Raw genomic sequence first — 16,727 nt, 5'->3', positions numbered from 1 at the left:
AGCAAATAAAGGTTTTCCAAAAAGATGAATAGGGAAAAAATGTGAACCACAAAAGCAATCAATGCACCTACCCCACTTGACCTCCATACAAAAGATTCCTTAAGGGATCAGCGGAAAGCAACATGATCTACTTGGGAAAAGTCCAAAATCCTATGTGTACAACAGCCAACTTTTCTTTTAGAAATAATAAAATTAGATAGAATGGTCTCTCTGCTGATTGCTGATTACAGATACTGGGGGGAAAAAAGTCTTATACAATTCTGGTTTCTATCATAGACTCTAACTTCTACAGCAGTGGGTTTCTATGGGACCCTATGGGTTCAATTCTACAATAGGACCCTAGCGCGCACACACACACTGGCCAATTCAACAAGCCCAGTGATTAATTGTCCTATTTTAGGGCTTGCTGAATTGAAAGCCAATTGCAAATCAGCATAACTCCATCTTCTGGCACACTTGGTGATACAAGTTTTTAATTGTGTGGATTTTTTTGTTTTGTTTTTGTTTTTCTTCTGAGAAGGAGGATGATAAAAAAATAACACATTTGAAATAATAAATTAGGAAACCTCCCAATTCGAAGGTAGGCATCTCAATGCATTTTTCTCATGCGTCTGCATTTTTGAAAACTAAAGAAAGCTTCACTCAGCTTATTCTACAGCTATGACACACCTCAGGCATGATGATGTTGACCAATGCATTTTGAAAGCTACTAGTTCTTTCTACAGATCTACTTTTGATATAAATATTCATTTTGGAGGTCTTTTTGCACTAGCAGATAAGTATTTAGGGATACCAATTGGTTGCATTAACAGGTCATGATGCTATTCTAGTCATGGTATTTTGTCATGTCTCATCAAGTTGCATCCAACTTGTGGCAGTTCTTCTAGGATTCTTGAGGTATGTATGATATTTAAGGATGGTTTTACCAGTTCCATCACCTAGTGAATTTCCATGGCTGAGTAGGGATTTAAACCCAGGTCTCCTGAGTCTTGGCCCTCTACTCATTACATAATACTGCTCCCAGTTGTCCTGTAAAATGCATTTATGACAAATTGTCCCAAGATGTATAAAGAGACACATATTTGAATGCTCATGTTACTGAAAGCAGTGGAGATATAAGACAATCAGACATGGATTCTCAGTTCCATTTTTCACATGTACCTGAGAATACACATCTGAATGTCTGCAATACATTATGTGTTTCCAATACAGTACAGGTATATAATCCTAATTATTCCTCAAGCAGCAAATGAAATATGTGTTGGAGCTTTATTAGAGGGTTATATAATTCTTTGGAGAGAAATTAGGGAGGTGATCTCAAAGAAACCATGGTAGGGGATATTCCAAGAATATTAACTCTTATTTGGGCATTAAATCCATCTGGTTACAATCACATGGAGTAGGCAAGAGGAACAAGCTGGCCGGCTGGGTCCATCTCCTTCTCGGTCTAGCTCACACCCTTAGCCGCTGGTTGCAGAAGATAAGAGAGCTTCTACCATCTGTGCATATAATCAACCCATGTGTTCTGGGTTCTTATATGTGAATATGTGGCTGGTGGGCACATGATGGTAGGGAAAGGGCCAGTAGGGAAGATTGTTTGTTTAATAAAATTTTATACAAACACACACACACCCGAATTAGTGTGAGGCACTATCCTGGGTGGTTCATTTTCCCTTTAATTGCATTCATTGCGACTCCTTTGATGGAACACCTGAACAGGGCTAGTGGAAGTGGACTTTTTAAAAAATGGCAGTGTTCAGGATGAAGATTGCGTGTTGACATTTGATATTGATAGACGTCTTTATAAAGTAATGCAAAATTTTAAGAAGCAGATGGAGGCATGCTGGTTTACACCAGATAGGAATGGGGCCTATCTATTTTATTTCTACAAATTTATCTAAGCTTTCCAAAAATAAAATGATACACATTACCTAGACATGTCAAGATATAACATCCAGTCATCAGAACTGTTAAATGAATTAGATTCATTAAAAGATGCAGCAAGAGAGGAAAGAAATACATTGAGGTAACATTTCAGTGATGGGGTCAGTTTTCCAGCAATCAAGACATCTTGTGTTGAGAGTAAAAAAATAAAAAAAAAATAGAAAACTCCAAAATGGCCACAGAGCATAAAGGCTTTGATGGCTGAAATAAAAACGCAGTTCATTATTTTTTACAGCTTTTATTATGTTTACTACAGGGTGCCATATGATTGAACTCATTAATTCAGCAGTTATATTAGAAAGGGGGAAAGGGCCTTAGGTTTTGAGTTGCATGCAAACTGCCTACTAAGACTGCATTACTTCTGTCTGGCAATTCTTACAGAGAGAGAGAGAGAGACAAAAAGGCAGTAAATTCACGATGAATCTCAGTGTATAAATTAGAAAAAATGAGAGAACAAGACAGCATGTGGGTTTGAAAGGTCTTGGTGAAAAAAAAGGAGAAAGGAATTCAAGTTGCCACTTGAGTTTCAAAACATACATATGCTGCTTTTTTTTTTAAATTCTAAATAGCTTTGGAAAAAAACATATTTAACTAATGTTATAGGGTTTATATTGTTTTCTCTTGAACAGCTGTTTGAGAGTCAAAGTAGATTTTAAAGAAAATGCTTTTTTCTGTGATAAACATGTTTTTCTTTCTCCTAACAGATTTCATGTATGCTTCAGCAATATCATACTGACACAACAACCAGTATGCCAGTCTTTATTTTCTAGTGATGAGTTATACAAGAAAGCATCATAAATTTAGCATAAGTGACAAAATACTTCTATTATAAAAAATGGATGCCTCTACTGCTTGAGAGAGCAACATATTTAAAAATATGCTAAACAAATCACCTAGTTTGGACTCTGAGCCTCCCCTCCTTTCTTTCTTTAGCAACCTCATTATTTTTTATTTTTCACCTGACCACACTGTGACAGAGTTAGATAGCTGAAGTTTTTACCAAATCTCCGTAATGGAGTAAAACTCATAATGCCACTCATCACTTCAAGTTAAGACTTTTTTGGTCCAAACATTTTAGTCAGAACTCTTGATCATTTCTCATTGTGGCTTTAGCAAATGCTAGACCAATTCAGTGGTCAGATTAACCATAATCAGTACAGGCCCAAGGTATATCAGGTTTAGTAATATACCAGGATACAGGAGCCTAACAGCAGGATTAACAAGAAATTTTGTTTTTTTTAAAAGGTATATTATGTATGTAAATCCAGAGAATCTCTGGAAAAATAGTCTTAGCAAAATTTTATTAAAATGCAGGGATCTGTAACTTTTTCAATGCATTTTTATTAAATTTATTTTGAGTGCCAGTTTATTTTGGCAAATAACATAAATAAATGGCTTATTTATGCTCCTCACGCCATTTCATTCGCTGTAGCAAATAGTAGTTGCCTTGAATTGCAGCTGCAATTTCTGTCTCTACAGTACCCAAGGCTTGGAAGCAGGGATTCTGCCTCTGACAGTGTCACATTCCACTAAATATTATGGCAAAGGATCCAGAGAAAAGAAGAAAAGGAAACAGCTGTGGTTGACCATGCCAAATGAACAAGATGTAACAAGAAGACCCTGCTTTACATTGTGAAAGCTGGTTGCCTTATTGATTCTGGAGACAAGGCAACAGGCCCAAGAAGTGTGATTAAAGAAGTTTACTTGAAATAGTTTCACAGAATGATTTATTTTGCTCTATCGAGGGCAAAAATTTGATAATGTTATGCAAATTGGATATTTGTTCCTAACTTAACCCTTTTTCTATGAAATGAGTTGTCAAACATGGCATCACCTTTACAATTAGAGTCCTATGTATTATTTTAACACAATATGAAGAACGTGGTTAGGTGAGAGCTGGAAGCAATGCACTGGAGTAGTAAAGAGTACCATGCAACGGACTATTGTAATGGATAAGTTTTATTTTTATGTATTTCTAATTAAAAGATCACTTAGGAGTTACACATATATTTTTCCTTACACAGATAAACTAGTGATCCTTCTTGTTCCCTGGAGATATTTATTACATTTACCTAAAACCTGTGTTTAGCAGAGCAGTTCCTCTGATGGTATAAATTACATGTCAATGCCATGACTGTGGTATCCTATAATTTTTTTGCTGGGTATAAAACATCCTGTCCCATTATAAAACTTACAGTAATTAAAAGATTGGTAATATTATAGCATGCATTAAGTTACTTACTCTGGGGAAGATTCTGGAGTTAAATTGGACATCTCTTCTGGCGTAGGTACTACATAAGCAGGCACAGAGAAACAGAAAGAGAGAGAGAAAGCACAGGAGAAATAGAAATGAAGCTTCTTTTAAATCACTTCTGAGTCAATAAAATAAAACAAGGGATCAAAGTTCATCATGCATGTATCTCAAGCACTTTATAATCATTTTAATTCCTAATAATTATCTGCCCTATACATCCATCCTCATCTTGTACGTAGATCTGACTACATTTAGTCATGCACATCTACCTTGCATCAATCTGATCCTTAGAAAATCTGGAAATAGGATATGATTTTTCTTCTCCCTTGAAATGGTGAACATTAGTTCTGCTTTTTCTGAAGATTAAAAAACTGGAAAATCCATCTACAGATGTTCCAGTTTTTTTTTTAAAAAAAAGGAATGTCGATGGTACATCAACCTACTGAAGCCCAGTAGATTTCATCGCTTGTTCTGATCTGAAAGGAAACTGAACAATCGACAAAGTACTTTGCCAATGAGTTTGTATTGATACACGTTGTGAAGCTCAATGTTCTAACAATAACTGTGAAAAAGCACACTGTGTATAAATTCAACTAACTCGAAGCTGTATGCTGTATCTTTTTGTTCCTCCATTGACAATGTCAGCTCAATAAAGCTGTGCTTCTTCTGGACCTCTTGTTTGTTCAACTCATCTGTCTCTCTTTGTGCCTGCGCATCCTAAGCAGCTTAGTTGGAAGCAGCTAAGATGAGATAAAGAGCATCCAGATTCCTATACATTCCCAGAAAGAAGAATGTTGGATGCAGTGACTGATAGTCAACACCACTTTGTGGTCATTCCAGCAGTATCCACAGCAGCACCCCTTCCAATCTGTATTTGGCACGCTGCATTTTAGCTACATGTTGCTTCATTGCAATACAGCCAAATCAAGATACGGTACAGACTACAGATGAGTTACCCAGACTACATGCCTGGACCACTATGGAAATGCCTTTGAAAGAAAACAAAATGAAAATATACTGCTAGAATGCACAGAAAATGCTACAACTTAGTCAAACCATTTCCTCTACAACTGGTGTTTCAGGGGCATAAATAATCTCCTTCCGGTAATTTATAAAACCTTGTGCTTACAACAGAAGAAGAAATCATGCTCCAAAATAACTGGCATCCCTTTCCACCAATCGGACCAGAACTACTTGCAAAAATATGACACCTTTCCCCTTCCACATAAAGGTAAGGTTGATTTTTCCAGTCTTAGGGACAGAAAATACAGATTTAGAATACAGATTTAGGAACTGACAGCATGTGGGAACTGCAACACACAGATAGAATTGTAGAGTTTCACTTCTGTAAAAACTTAAGGTTGATTTTCCAGTCTTGGAAACAGAAAAACATTTAGGAATTGGGAACATATCATTGTTTGAACAGTTAAGACAGTAACAACATCAAAAAATGACATGGATGTTTTCACATTTCCTTCCAGCTACTAACCAGCTGTTCTCTTCATTTATTAGATATACTTCTGTTTACCTAACTTGAACCACCATGCTTCAAAAACAGAGATACCTTGCAATTTCCTGCGATGGAAGCGAGGAGATCCCAGGAAGCTGTTCTTGATCGAGTTGAGTCGTGTTCTCCAGGGCATTCCTCCAATGCTGGGACTGGATGGTGGCGTAGGGTTGGGTGTGCCTGCTGGGCTCTCCTTTGGCGTATGGACAGGTGTCCCCTTGGGGGTAGGGAGGGGACTGCCCCTTGGAGAGGGGTGAGGGGTGACCTGTATGATGGGGATAGATTTGGTGCTTGGGTCAGTACTAGAAGGGAGCAATCTAACAGGAGATATAGGGTTGGTTTGCACAGTAGGAACAGCCAGCTGTGGGCTTAATCCAGGAGCAGGTGGGCGGCTTTGTGTGTTTTGTGCAGGGGCATTTTGGGAAGGAGAGACAGTTGCATTGCCTGAAGGAAGTGGATTTGATTTGGTAGACTGGAGTGGTTTTTCAGCCAATTTGCTCTTGGACGGTAAAGTCTGTGTCTTTGGATTGGGTTGAAGCGCTGGCTTTGGTTGCAGAACATGTCCAGGCCTGGAAGCATTCCTACAAGCATCAGAGTCTAGGGAGACTTGGGGGCGGGGGGTGAAAGGGAGGTCAGGAGTCTGAGGGGGGATGAAAAATTTTCTGATAGGCTACAAGATACACACAGAGAGAGTATCCATGCACATCAAGAAAAGCAACACAGACACATACGCACAAAGTTGGTGAATAGAGAAATAAAGCCCATTTGAGTTGCAGTTGTGTGCCACATTACAAAGAGGTACGAGTCATGGAGGTGAGGGTGAAGGAGGTGGGGTGAGGGGGTCGCAAAGAAACAAAACACAAACACAAACAAAAACAAAAAAAACATGCAGTTAGCTGGGAACACAGCATAATTAACAACAGCGGCGGCGGCGGTAGTGAAAACAACAGTTTTCTAACAAGCTTCATTGTCTTAACAAACCATGTGTCAGCAAAGAAAAACCACACAGCAAAAAAGTAACATGAAGGAAAACAAAAGAAAAATAACAGGGTGGGCAAGGAAGGGAGAGCTGCAAGAGAGAGAGAAAACACCATCTCCCTGACCTGTTCTGACTATCTTGCAGAGAGAGAACAACAAAGCTTGAAGGGAGGTGTGCAGAAGGGGAAGGAAGCACCATTCAAGCCGCAGTGAGAACTGACAGATACGTAAGCATCTCGGTCGAGCTTGCCCTTTCCCAGCTCAAAATGTCAACCACAACCAAACACAGAGGGAAAATGCAGATCCAAACAATACGTGTGCCGCAGGTGATGATAAAGACACCCACATTACTACATAAGCAAGCTCTACCCTATCTCTGTCAAGGTGCTACCAGTATCAGCCACATGGCGTGTGTATGAAAGTGACAGAGACAGAAGATAGGCGGTGCTATCATTTCATCCCCCTTCTTCCCCTGATCCTCTGTCCAGGGGACTTCTGTTTTCTCTGGCAGGGTTTAGAATATGATATTTGAGGAGATCATGGAACTGTGGCCAGTTTGGGCTTTAAACAGGAATCCTAACAAACATCAATTAGGCAAGTTTGCTTTATAAATTTGCCCTAGACCTTTAAGCGCTTGTTTGGCATTAAAAAACAACAACAGTGCTTGGGATCCCATTCTGTGGCTGATTATTAATGTGATCAATTGCCATTAAAAAAAAAACCAGACCTCATAATCTACTACAAATGAAGTCAGAAATAGGAATTAGGTCTTTAAAAAGCAACAAAAGAAACTAGCATGTATTCATTACAAGAACACTCTAAGATAATTACTTTAAAATTAGAGACAAATCTGCTAGTAAAAATATTCTAAAGGATATTGTTTGAATGCCAAAACACAAAAAGTTCTTCCTTTAATAGATCTAACAATAGCACATATTAGAAAACACAGGAATGCTGTCTGTTTGCAGTTCTGACAAAAACTATATCCCCCTTCCATGGATATAAACTTTTAAAAAATTAAATAGCCTCAGTGTTTTCTAAGCAATGTGTTTAGCATCACTTTCAGTTTGACTCTTTAAAATGCAAGATTCATATGGTAACATGAAAATATTCCCAAGCATTCCTGAGGAGAAACAGAAGTAGAACGGACTTAGTGTAGTTCCTCATTGTTTTCTATGACTTGATTATTTCTAAAAGTTATACTCTACCCTTCAATGCTAGTCAGCACTTTCATGTAATTAAATACTTACAGAATGCAACCTAATTCCTTTTAAATCAATTAGCATTTTGTTCTTGTCTTCAACAACTGTACTCTGCCTTTCTATAAAACAACACAATTTCTTTTTATAGTACATATTTCAGAATCTAAGTTGTGGCCCACTGAGAAATTGTCTGCTTGGTATTGTCTCTGGTTTATAATAATTTCCTTTAACCAACTGCATTTGATCAGCTGCTCCAAAATAAAGATTATAAATTACTTTTTTTAATGTGGAGCAGAAAAGGAATCCGAGATGCCATCTTACACAGGATCTGCAATTCTTTACAAATGCTAGATCTCAGATACTTAAACTAAGATCAATGTGATGTTTTTATAATGTACAGATAAAGAGGATCAAAACTGAATGAATAATTTAGCAACTACAAAGAATCCAGAGAAAAAAAGGCTCAACTGTGCAAAATATTTCCATGCAGAAGAGGAAATACTTTGTGATATCAACTGTACATGCTACAGGAATTGAATTCTCTGTATGTGTGTGCACGTGTGAGTTGCATTAGAAGGATAAATTCCCCCAGCTGTCCTACATTTTGCCCAGTTCTCATAGGTGGATCCTCAGTCAAATGGTGATAAATCAATATGATAAGCTAGCAACTTTTGTTTCGCCACACTGTTGCTAAAACCAAGGATGTGTGGGCTACCTTTGATGTTTTCCCAACATTTAAAAAGACAACTACCACTCTACTGCTCAAGGATTGTCTTAAAAAAGGTCTGTTCTTTCTCGTTAAGTGGAATTCATGTTTTTCCCCCTGCCAGTCACTGCATATTCTGACTGCAGAATTTTTCTTGCTCCTCCTTTAATGCTTCTCTGATTATCCCTCAGAACCAACAGACTCCTGCTTCTACTCTGGAATGTCCCAATCCAACTCTGTATAGTTCTTATGCTGACTAGATTGTTCATCTGTGCTGTGCAGTTCCAAACTAACTCTAGCTTTTATGGTTCAATGCGTCACCATGGGTTTGCAAGGAGTAGCAGATGTTCCTCACAGCAGATGATAAACACTACAATGGATGTTGCACACTGCTGCCACGTTAGGCCATAATGACCCATTAGGCAGCCCCAATGCTAGATGCACAGATAGGTACAAGAAGGATGCTACACCAACAGTGATAAACTACAAGCTAGATTTACAGATAAAATCTCCCATTGGGACATCTCTCAAACGTTGGAAAGGAATGTTAGACATAATCCAATTCACTTGAGAGAGCTATTATTACCCTTAGACGATCATACTTACCCTTGGACTGCTGAGGGGACTAGTGGACAGACCAGATGATGCTCCACTGATTGACCGTGACCTGGGTGAACACAACAGGAAGACAACATCCTAAGAAACCCCTGTCAAAAATACATCACACGGTACCAGCCTACACAACATTTAACCCCTTTATAAAGCTGTTGTTCACATTTCAACAATGAAATTTCCTACAGAGTTGATATCTCTTATCCAAAAAGTAAGGGGTGAGGAAGAAAGCCAACCTTTGATTTATCTCTGGGTCTGCCTGCCTCTCTCTTTTTATGAGATGACAGGTTTTTCTATACACACTTGGATTTGCTTCCCTTACAAGATTTTCCTGCTCCACAACACGTTCACCACAAAGATTTGATCTCTGTATGAAGTATCTCATAAAGACAGGAGAGTGTTTATTTTTGCAAGAAAGAGCACTTTTATTGATTGCACTGTGGCAAACCAATTAGCTACCTCCGTGAATTACCCATCTTCATTGGTTGAGAATATCATTATTTTGAAATCAAGTATATGTCCCTCTCTTTACAAATCTTCTCTCTTGCACATACGTGCACGCACACACGCGTGCGCACACACACACAAAAAAGCACATTTATTAGTGATGTTTATTTCATTTTATTTCCCATTTCATTTTATTTCATTTTTATAACACCCCCCCCCATTCAGCTCCATATGTTTACAGTCAAGACATAGTGGCTGTGTCAGCCATCAAAATGGCTACATCCATCCTGACGGATTGTCACAGTGAGGTGCTGGGCTCCCGTCATCCTAGCACCTCACTATAATAATTGATTGAAATCATCATCCGAAAACAAGAGTCTCAGAAATAACACTGAATGCATAAGCAAACGAGCAGCTCATCCATCTGAGGTACATGAGGATTAAGAGTATTTTCACAGGTTAGGGTTTATCAGTAATGCAGGAGAGAGGCACTGGATATATAAAAAGCACATTATTTTTCTTCTCTCCTTTTAATCCCACATTAACATCACACATACACAGCACAAATCATGTGAGAAAGAGTCAAAGGCACATTGAAAGTACAGAGGAGGAAAATTCGGAACAAATCCAGAGACTCTGATAGTACTGCCATTGTCTATCAGAGGAAGAGACAAACACAGAGACAACTCCAGTAAGCAAATAAAAACATATCAGTCCCTTAGTCTTAGGTCTCTGTTACAACATATGCACTCAAACGACATCTATGCTTCTTGATCCTTGCAATGACTATAAGCACAGAACTTTTGTTCAGATATGGCTATGGATCTCCTTGGCTGGACCAGAATACCTATTTATTCCCGGCACTACAGATTCTATTGCCTTTGGCTGAGCCACTGTGTCTTATATACTAGACTGAGTATGTACATCCCAGCACAACATTTACCTACAGATATAAATTCCTCTATAAACCTAGTATCCACAAACTATTCTACAGAACATCCACTTATTCTGGCGGAAATAGTGTTCAAATTCTGGTTTGGGAGGTAGAAAGGAAACAATACCGATGTTTGATCTCTTGGACCTGCCCCTGACATGAGGGGAAAAGGTCAGAAACATGGTGCTGGGACCCAAACTTGACAAATTTGTGGCAAGGAAATGGATTTTACAGATACAACAAACAACGTCTGTAACTTACAGAGGCCTTGCAAAGACCTTGGAACACCCCTTCTGAGGTGTTCCAGGGTCTTTACAATCTTTAAAATAGGGAATGGCCACACAAATAAAACACATCCCCAGCCTATTCCAGTATGTTAGAGAAGCTTCTGAGAAAAGTTACTATATCCAGATTTCACATCCATTTCACAATCCAGGGCCATAGGAGACATTTCGCATCAGCATTTAAGGAAATATATTTGCTGGCTATGAAATGTGTTGCCAATTCATCACTGTCTTTCAAAGTTAAAATTTAAACAAGTACATGTTACAACTTCAAAATTTTCCTGAAATATTTAGTTAGTTTAAAAATGAGCATGCCTTTCATCCAAAATGAATTTCAAAGCAATAGATTCACTACAAATATTGAAGGAAGTGTAAAGTAAGCACCAAAAAAAAAAAAAAAAAAAAAAAAACTAGCACCAATTTTCTAATACAGTCACATAGGGAATCATTGTGGTACAGGGGAAAGAGAAGCAGACTAGGTCTTAAAAGAACTGGGTTTCAGTCCCCATCTAGGGGCAGCTCTGGTAAAACCTTTCCTTAAATGTCCCCAAAACCTTAAAACCACTATTACGGTTGCTAGATACCAGATTCCCCTTCACGGATTGCTGCCTTGTCATGGTGAAGGGGCTGGAGTAATTCAGAGAAGCTATGGGCTATGCCGTGCAGAGACACCCAAGACCAGACAGGTCATAGTGAAGAGTTCTGACTAAACGCGACCCACCTGGAGCAGGAACTAGCAAGCCACTCCAGTATCTTTGCCAAGAAAACTCCATGAACAGAAACAAAAGGCTAAAAGATATGACACGGGAAGAAGAGCTCCTCAGGTCAGAAGGCGTCCAACATGTTACTGAGGAAGAGCAGAGGATAAGGACATGTAGCTCCAGAGCTAATGAAGTGTTTGGGCCAAAGCCAAAAGGACACTCAGCTGTGGACGTGCCTGGAAGTGAAAGCAAAGTCCGATGCTGCAAAGAAAAATACTGCATGGGAACCTGGAATATAAGATCTAGGAACCTGGGTAAGATGGATGTGGTCAAACAGGAGATGGCAAGAATAAACATTAACATCCCGGGCATCTGTGAATTAAAATGGACGGGAATGGGCGAATTCAATTCAGATGATTACCATATCTACTATTATGAGCAAGAATCCCATAGAAGAAATGGAATAGCCCTCATAGTCAACAAAAGAGTGGGAAATCTGTATTGGGATACAATCTCAAAAAAGATAGAATGATTTCAATACGAATCCAAGCCAGACCTTTCAACATCACAGTAATCCACGTTTATGCACCAACCACCCATGCTGAAGAGGCTGAACTTGACCAATTCTATGAAGACTTCCAACACCTTCTAGAACAAAAAGAAAAATGCTCTTCTCATTATAGGGGACTGGAATGCTAAAGTAGGGAGTCAAGAGATAAAAGGAACAACAGGTAAGTTTGGTCTCAGAGTTCAAAACGAAGCAGGGCAAAGGCTAATAGAGTTTTGTCAAGAGAACAAGCTGTTCATCACAAACACTGTTTTCCAACAACACAAGAGGTGACTCTACACATGGACATCACCAGATGGGCAATACCAAAATCAGATTGATTATATTCTCTGCAGCCAAAGATGGAGAAGCTCTATACAGTCAGCAAAAACAAGACCTGGAGCTGATTGTGGCTCTGGTCATCAGCTTCTTATAGCAAAATTTAAGCTTAAACTGAAGAAAGTAGGAAAAACCACTGGGATAGTCACATATAATCTAAACCAAATCCCTTTTGAATACACAGTGGAAGTGAAGAACAGATTTAAGGAACTAGATTTGGTGGACAGAGCGCCTGAAGAACTATGGATGGAGGCTTGTAACATTGTACAGGAGGCAGCAACAAAAACCATCCCAAAGAAAAGGAAATGCAAGAAAGCAAAGTGGCTGTCCAAGGAGGCCTTACAAATAGCAGAGAAGGGAAACAAAATGCAAGGGAGATAGGGAAAGTTATAGAAAACTGAATGCTGACTTCCAAAGAATAGCAAGGAGAGACAAGAGGGCCTTCTTAAATGAACAGTGCAAAGAAATACAGGAAAATAATACAAAGGGAAAAAACCAGAGATCTGTTCAAGAAAATTGGATATGTTAAAGGAACATTTTGTGCAAAGATGGACATGATAAAGGACAAAAATGGTAAGGACCTCACAGAAGCAGAAGACGTCAAGAAGAGGTGGCAAAAATACACAGAGGAATTATACCAGAAAGATCTGGATGTCCCGGAGAACCAAGATAGTGTGGTTGCTGACCCTGAACCAGACATACTACAGAGCAAAGTCAAGTGGGCCTTAGAAAGCATGGCTAACAACAAGGTCAGTGGAGGTGATGGCATTCCAGTTGAACTATTTAAAATCTTAAAAGATGATGCTGTTATAGTGCTACACTCAATATGCCAGCAAGTTTGGAAAACTCAGCAGTGGCCAGAGGATTGGAAAAGATCAGTCTACATCCTAATCCCAAAGAAGGTCAGTGCCAAAGAAGGCTCCAACTACTGTACAATTGCACTAATTTCACACGCTAGCAAAGTTATGCTGAAAATCCTACATGGTAGGCTTCAGCAGTATGTGGACCGAGAAATCCCAGAAGTACAAGCTGGATCTCGAAGGGGCAGAGGAATTCAAGACCAAATTTCTAACATGCACTGGATTATGGAGAAAGCCAGAGAGTTCCAGAAAAACCTCTACTTCTGCTTCATTGACTACGCAAAAGCCTTTGACTGTGTGGACCACAGCAAACTATGGCAAGTTCTTAAAGAAATGGGAGTATTTGACCACTTTATCCATCTCCTGAGAAACCTATATGTGGGACAGGAAGCAACAGTTAGAACTGGATATGGAAGAACTCATGGGTTCAAAATTGGGAAAGGAGTACAACAAGGCTGTATGTTGTCTCCCTGCTTATTTAACTTATATGCAGAATACATAATGCGAAAGGCTGGACTGGAGGAATCCCAAGCCGGAATTAAGATTGCCGGAAGAAATATCAACAACCTCCGATATGCAGATTATACCACTCTGATGGCAGAAAGGGAGGAGGAATTAAAGAACCTCTTTATGAGGGTGAAAGAGGAGAGTGCAAAAAATGGTCTGAAGCTCAACATCAAAAAAAAAAAAAAAGAGCATGGCCACTGGCTCCATCATTTCATGGCAAATAGAAGGGGAAGATATGGAGGCAGTGACAGATTTTATTTTCTTGGGCTCCATGATCACTGTAGATGGGGACAGCAGCTACAAAATTAAAAGATGCCTGCTTCTGGGGAGGAAAGTGATGATAAACCTAGACCGCATCTTAAAAAGCAGAGACATCACCTTGCCGACAAAGGTCTGCATAGTCAAAGCTATGGTTTTTCCAATAACCATGTATGGAAGTGAGAGCTGGACCATAAAGAAGGCTGACCGCCAAAGAATTGATGCCTTTGAACTGTGGTGCTGGAGGAGACTCTTGAGAGTCCCCTGGACTGCAAGGAGAACAAACCTATCCTTTCTGAAGGAAATCAACCTTGAGTGCTCACTGGAAGGACAGATCCTGAAGCTGAGGCTCCAATACTTTGGCCATCTCATGAGAAGAGAAGATTCCCTGGAAAAGACCCTGATGTTGGGAAAGTGTGAAGCCAAGAGGAGAAGGGGACGACAGAGGATGAGATGGATGGATCGTGTCATTGAAGCTACCAACATGAATTTGACCAAACTCCGGGAGGCAGTGGAAGACAGGAGGGCCTGGTGTGCTCTGGTCTATGGGGTCATGAAGAGGCAATCATGACTTAATGATTAAACAACAACAATGCTTGCTGTGATAAGGTCTGTCATATACAGCACCCATATCAACTTGGATTGAAAGATAGAAAGTCAGGGAGAACCAGCAGTTGAAGACTATGTAGGACTGACAAGAGAACTGGGAACAGACAGCGTCTGGCAAAGCTGGTTGAATCACATAAGGGAGTGGAGGCAGGTTAAAGAAATAAAATGAAGGGGGGGGGGAATACCCAGTGCTCTGCAATGTTCTTTTAAATGTCTGAAGTAACATTCTTCTGTGTTGTTTTTCATCTATCAGCCACTGCATAGGTCTAACTTTTAAAAAATCAACAACTCAGGGGTCAGAATGTTTACTTGCAAATTTGTTCAAAGCACTGCTGAGATTAAAAAAACAGAGAATTCACACTGAAAGCAAAGGATTCTGCACTGGATAGTGATATGGAGCTGCTATTTGCAAAACTCCACAGGCAGTAACACATCAGCATGCAGAATGTGAGTAGTAACACATCAGGTGGAATAGGTAAAAAAAAATTCTGGCAATTGACACCACGGAGTAGGTCTTTTATCTATAGATAGGAGTGCAATTATTGAATAGGAAATAGCTATTTGCATGGAAGCTTCCCAGAATCTCTGGGGGCATTTAAGATCATTACAAGGTTAGCTTTGCTTTAATGACTCAGGTCATGTAAATTTATTACAATTAATCATACTTCTTATCTCTGCACAGTTTTTCACTGAGAATTAAGTAAAACCATTTGCCAGATTAGAGATGTTTGCATATCTATAATCCATTCCTCCTCAAGTAGCCTGCTATGTAGCACAGCTTAATGTAAACATTTTACTCCTACTCCTTCTCCCACCACCATTTAAAGAAATGACAGAATTATCACACCTCCAAGAAGATTGCCAGAAATTAGATCAACATATCTGCAAGATGTTTGATTCCTATTCTTCCTCCATTTTGCCAAGTCCACCAGCTTCACAAGGAAATAATTTTAGGCTCTTTCCCAAGAAGGAACTTTTCTCACACCTTTCAAATTTGAATGCCAAAGGCCTTGGCACTCTATGATGAGGCATCAGCTTCATCAGTCTGCCACAACCCTGTGTCTCATGGTCTTCCTTTTAATAAACTGAAGACAGTGTTTGTTAATTAAGCAATGAAATTGATTCTGATATGTACCAGAAAGAGTGCTTTAAAGATATCATTGGCAAAATCTGTTGACCACACATTAATTTTTATACTTTTTCCAATATTTTCTTGAAATACTTTGGATTAAATCTAATTGTTAGTCTGAAGTAAAGCAGACTCATTTAATCAATGGGATTTGTTAATTTGACACTTATGCAAACTCCACTGATTCAATAGGTCTCTGTAGCTGGAAGGAACAACTGGATTTAGCTTTAAAAGATTACCACATTCCTTCTCTCTTTTAAAAAACTAAAATAAGATGATTTTCAGCCTTACTCACAAGAACATAAATGATTAGAATTGTTCTGCCCCCCTATACATTGTAATTCCAAAAGAAAGTGATAAAACATGTCAGAAACATGGGTACTCATTACATACCAATCGAAAAAGTGATATAAACCCGCACTGATATGAAAGAACTCTGTGTTTGTGTGTGCATGCACACACACACATTTACAGTATATATACTGACTCCACCCCTACCCCCTGGAGAAGGCTCCTGTTCCTTAAAGAGAATAAAATATCAAATGCAAAAGGATAGCACACACATAGCATCTTCATGGATTTCCCCCCAGTTAAATTAATGCTCAACATGGTAACACTAAGAACATTAAGGACAGCATGTGGATATTCTGTAGGGCAGTGGCCCTCAACCTTGGGCCTCCAGATGTTCTTGGACTTCAACTCCCAGAAATCCTGGCCAGAAGAGGTGGTGGTGTAGGCTTCTGGGAGTTGTAGTCTAAGAACATCTGGAGGCCCAAGGTTGGGGACCACTGCTGTAGGGCCAAATGCACATAGTTCAGTTGGAATCCCTGATGCAAATATTTCTAATCGTGCTTCTGGGCTCAGCACACATTGCCTGCTTTCTTATTTCAAGACCTCATAGGAGATCAG

The 16,727-nt window shown here is 39.3% G+C and overlaps 1 protein-coding gene across 24 annotated transcripts in view; it reads right to left on the bottom strand.

Moving 5' to 3' along the window:
• The window catches only part of BRSK2 (BR serine/threonine kinase 2), a 536,847-nt gene that overhangs the window by 38,750 nt on the left and 481,370 nt on the right, over nt 1–16,727 (bottom strand). For 13 of the 24 annotated variants that reach the window (XM_020788810.3, XM_078383680.1, XM_020788811.3 and 10 more), the window contains 3 exons: nt 9,198–9,258; nt 5,763–5,970; nt 4,187–4,235 (listed from right to left, as the gene is read on the bottom strand). In XM_020788810.3, coding sequence (XP_020644469.1) covers nt 4,187–4,235; nt 5,763–5,970; nt 9,198–9,258 — 318 coding nt within the window. Of the gene's footprint in view, nt 1–4,186; nt 4,236–5,762; nt 6,376–9,197; nt 9,259–16,727 lie in introns of all 24 variants that reach the window. The other 11 variants (XM_020788805.3, XM_020788806.3, XM_020788808.3 and 8 more) reach the window with 1 other exon arrangement.

This window comes from Pogona vitticeps, chromosome 1 (assembly GCF_051106095.1).
Source record: "Pogona vitticeps strain Pit_001003342236 chromosome 1, PviZW2.1, whole genome shotgun sequence".
Taxonomy (NCBI): Eukaryota; Metazoa; Chordata; class Lepidosauria; order Squamata; family Agamidae; genus Pogona; species Pogona vitticeps.
Note: the sequence above shows the minus strand (reverse complement) of the source record. Positions and strands in the feature narration are given on the sequence as shown.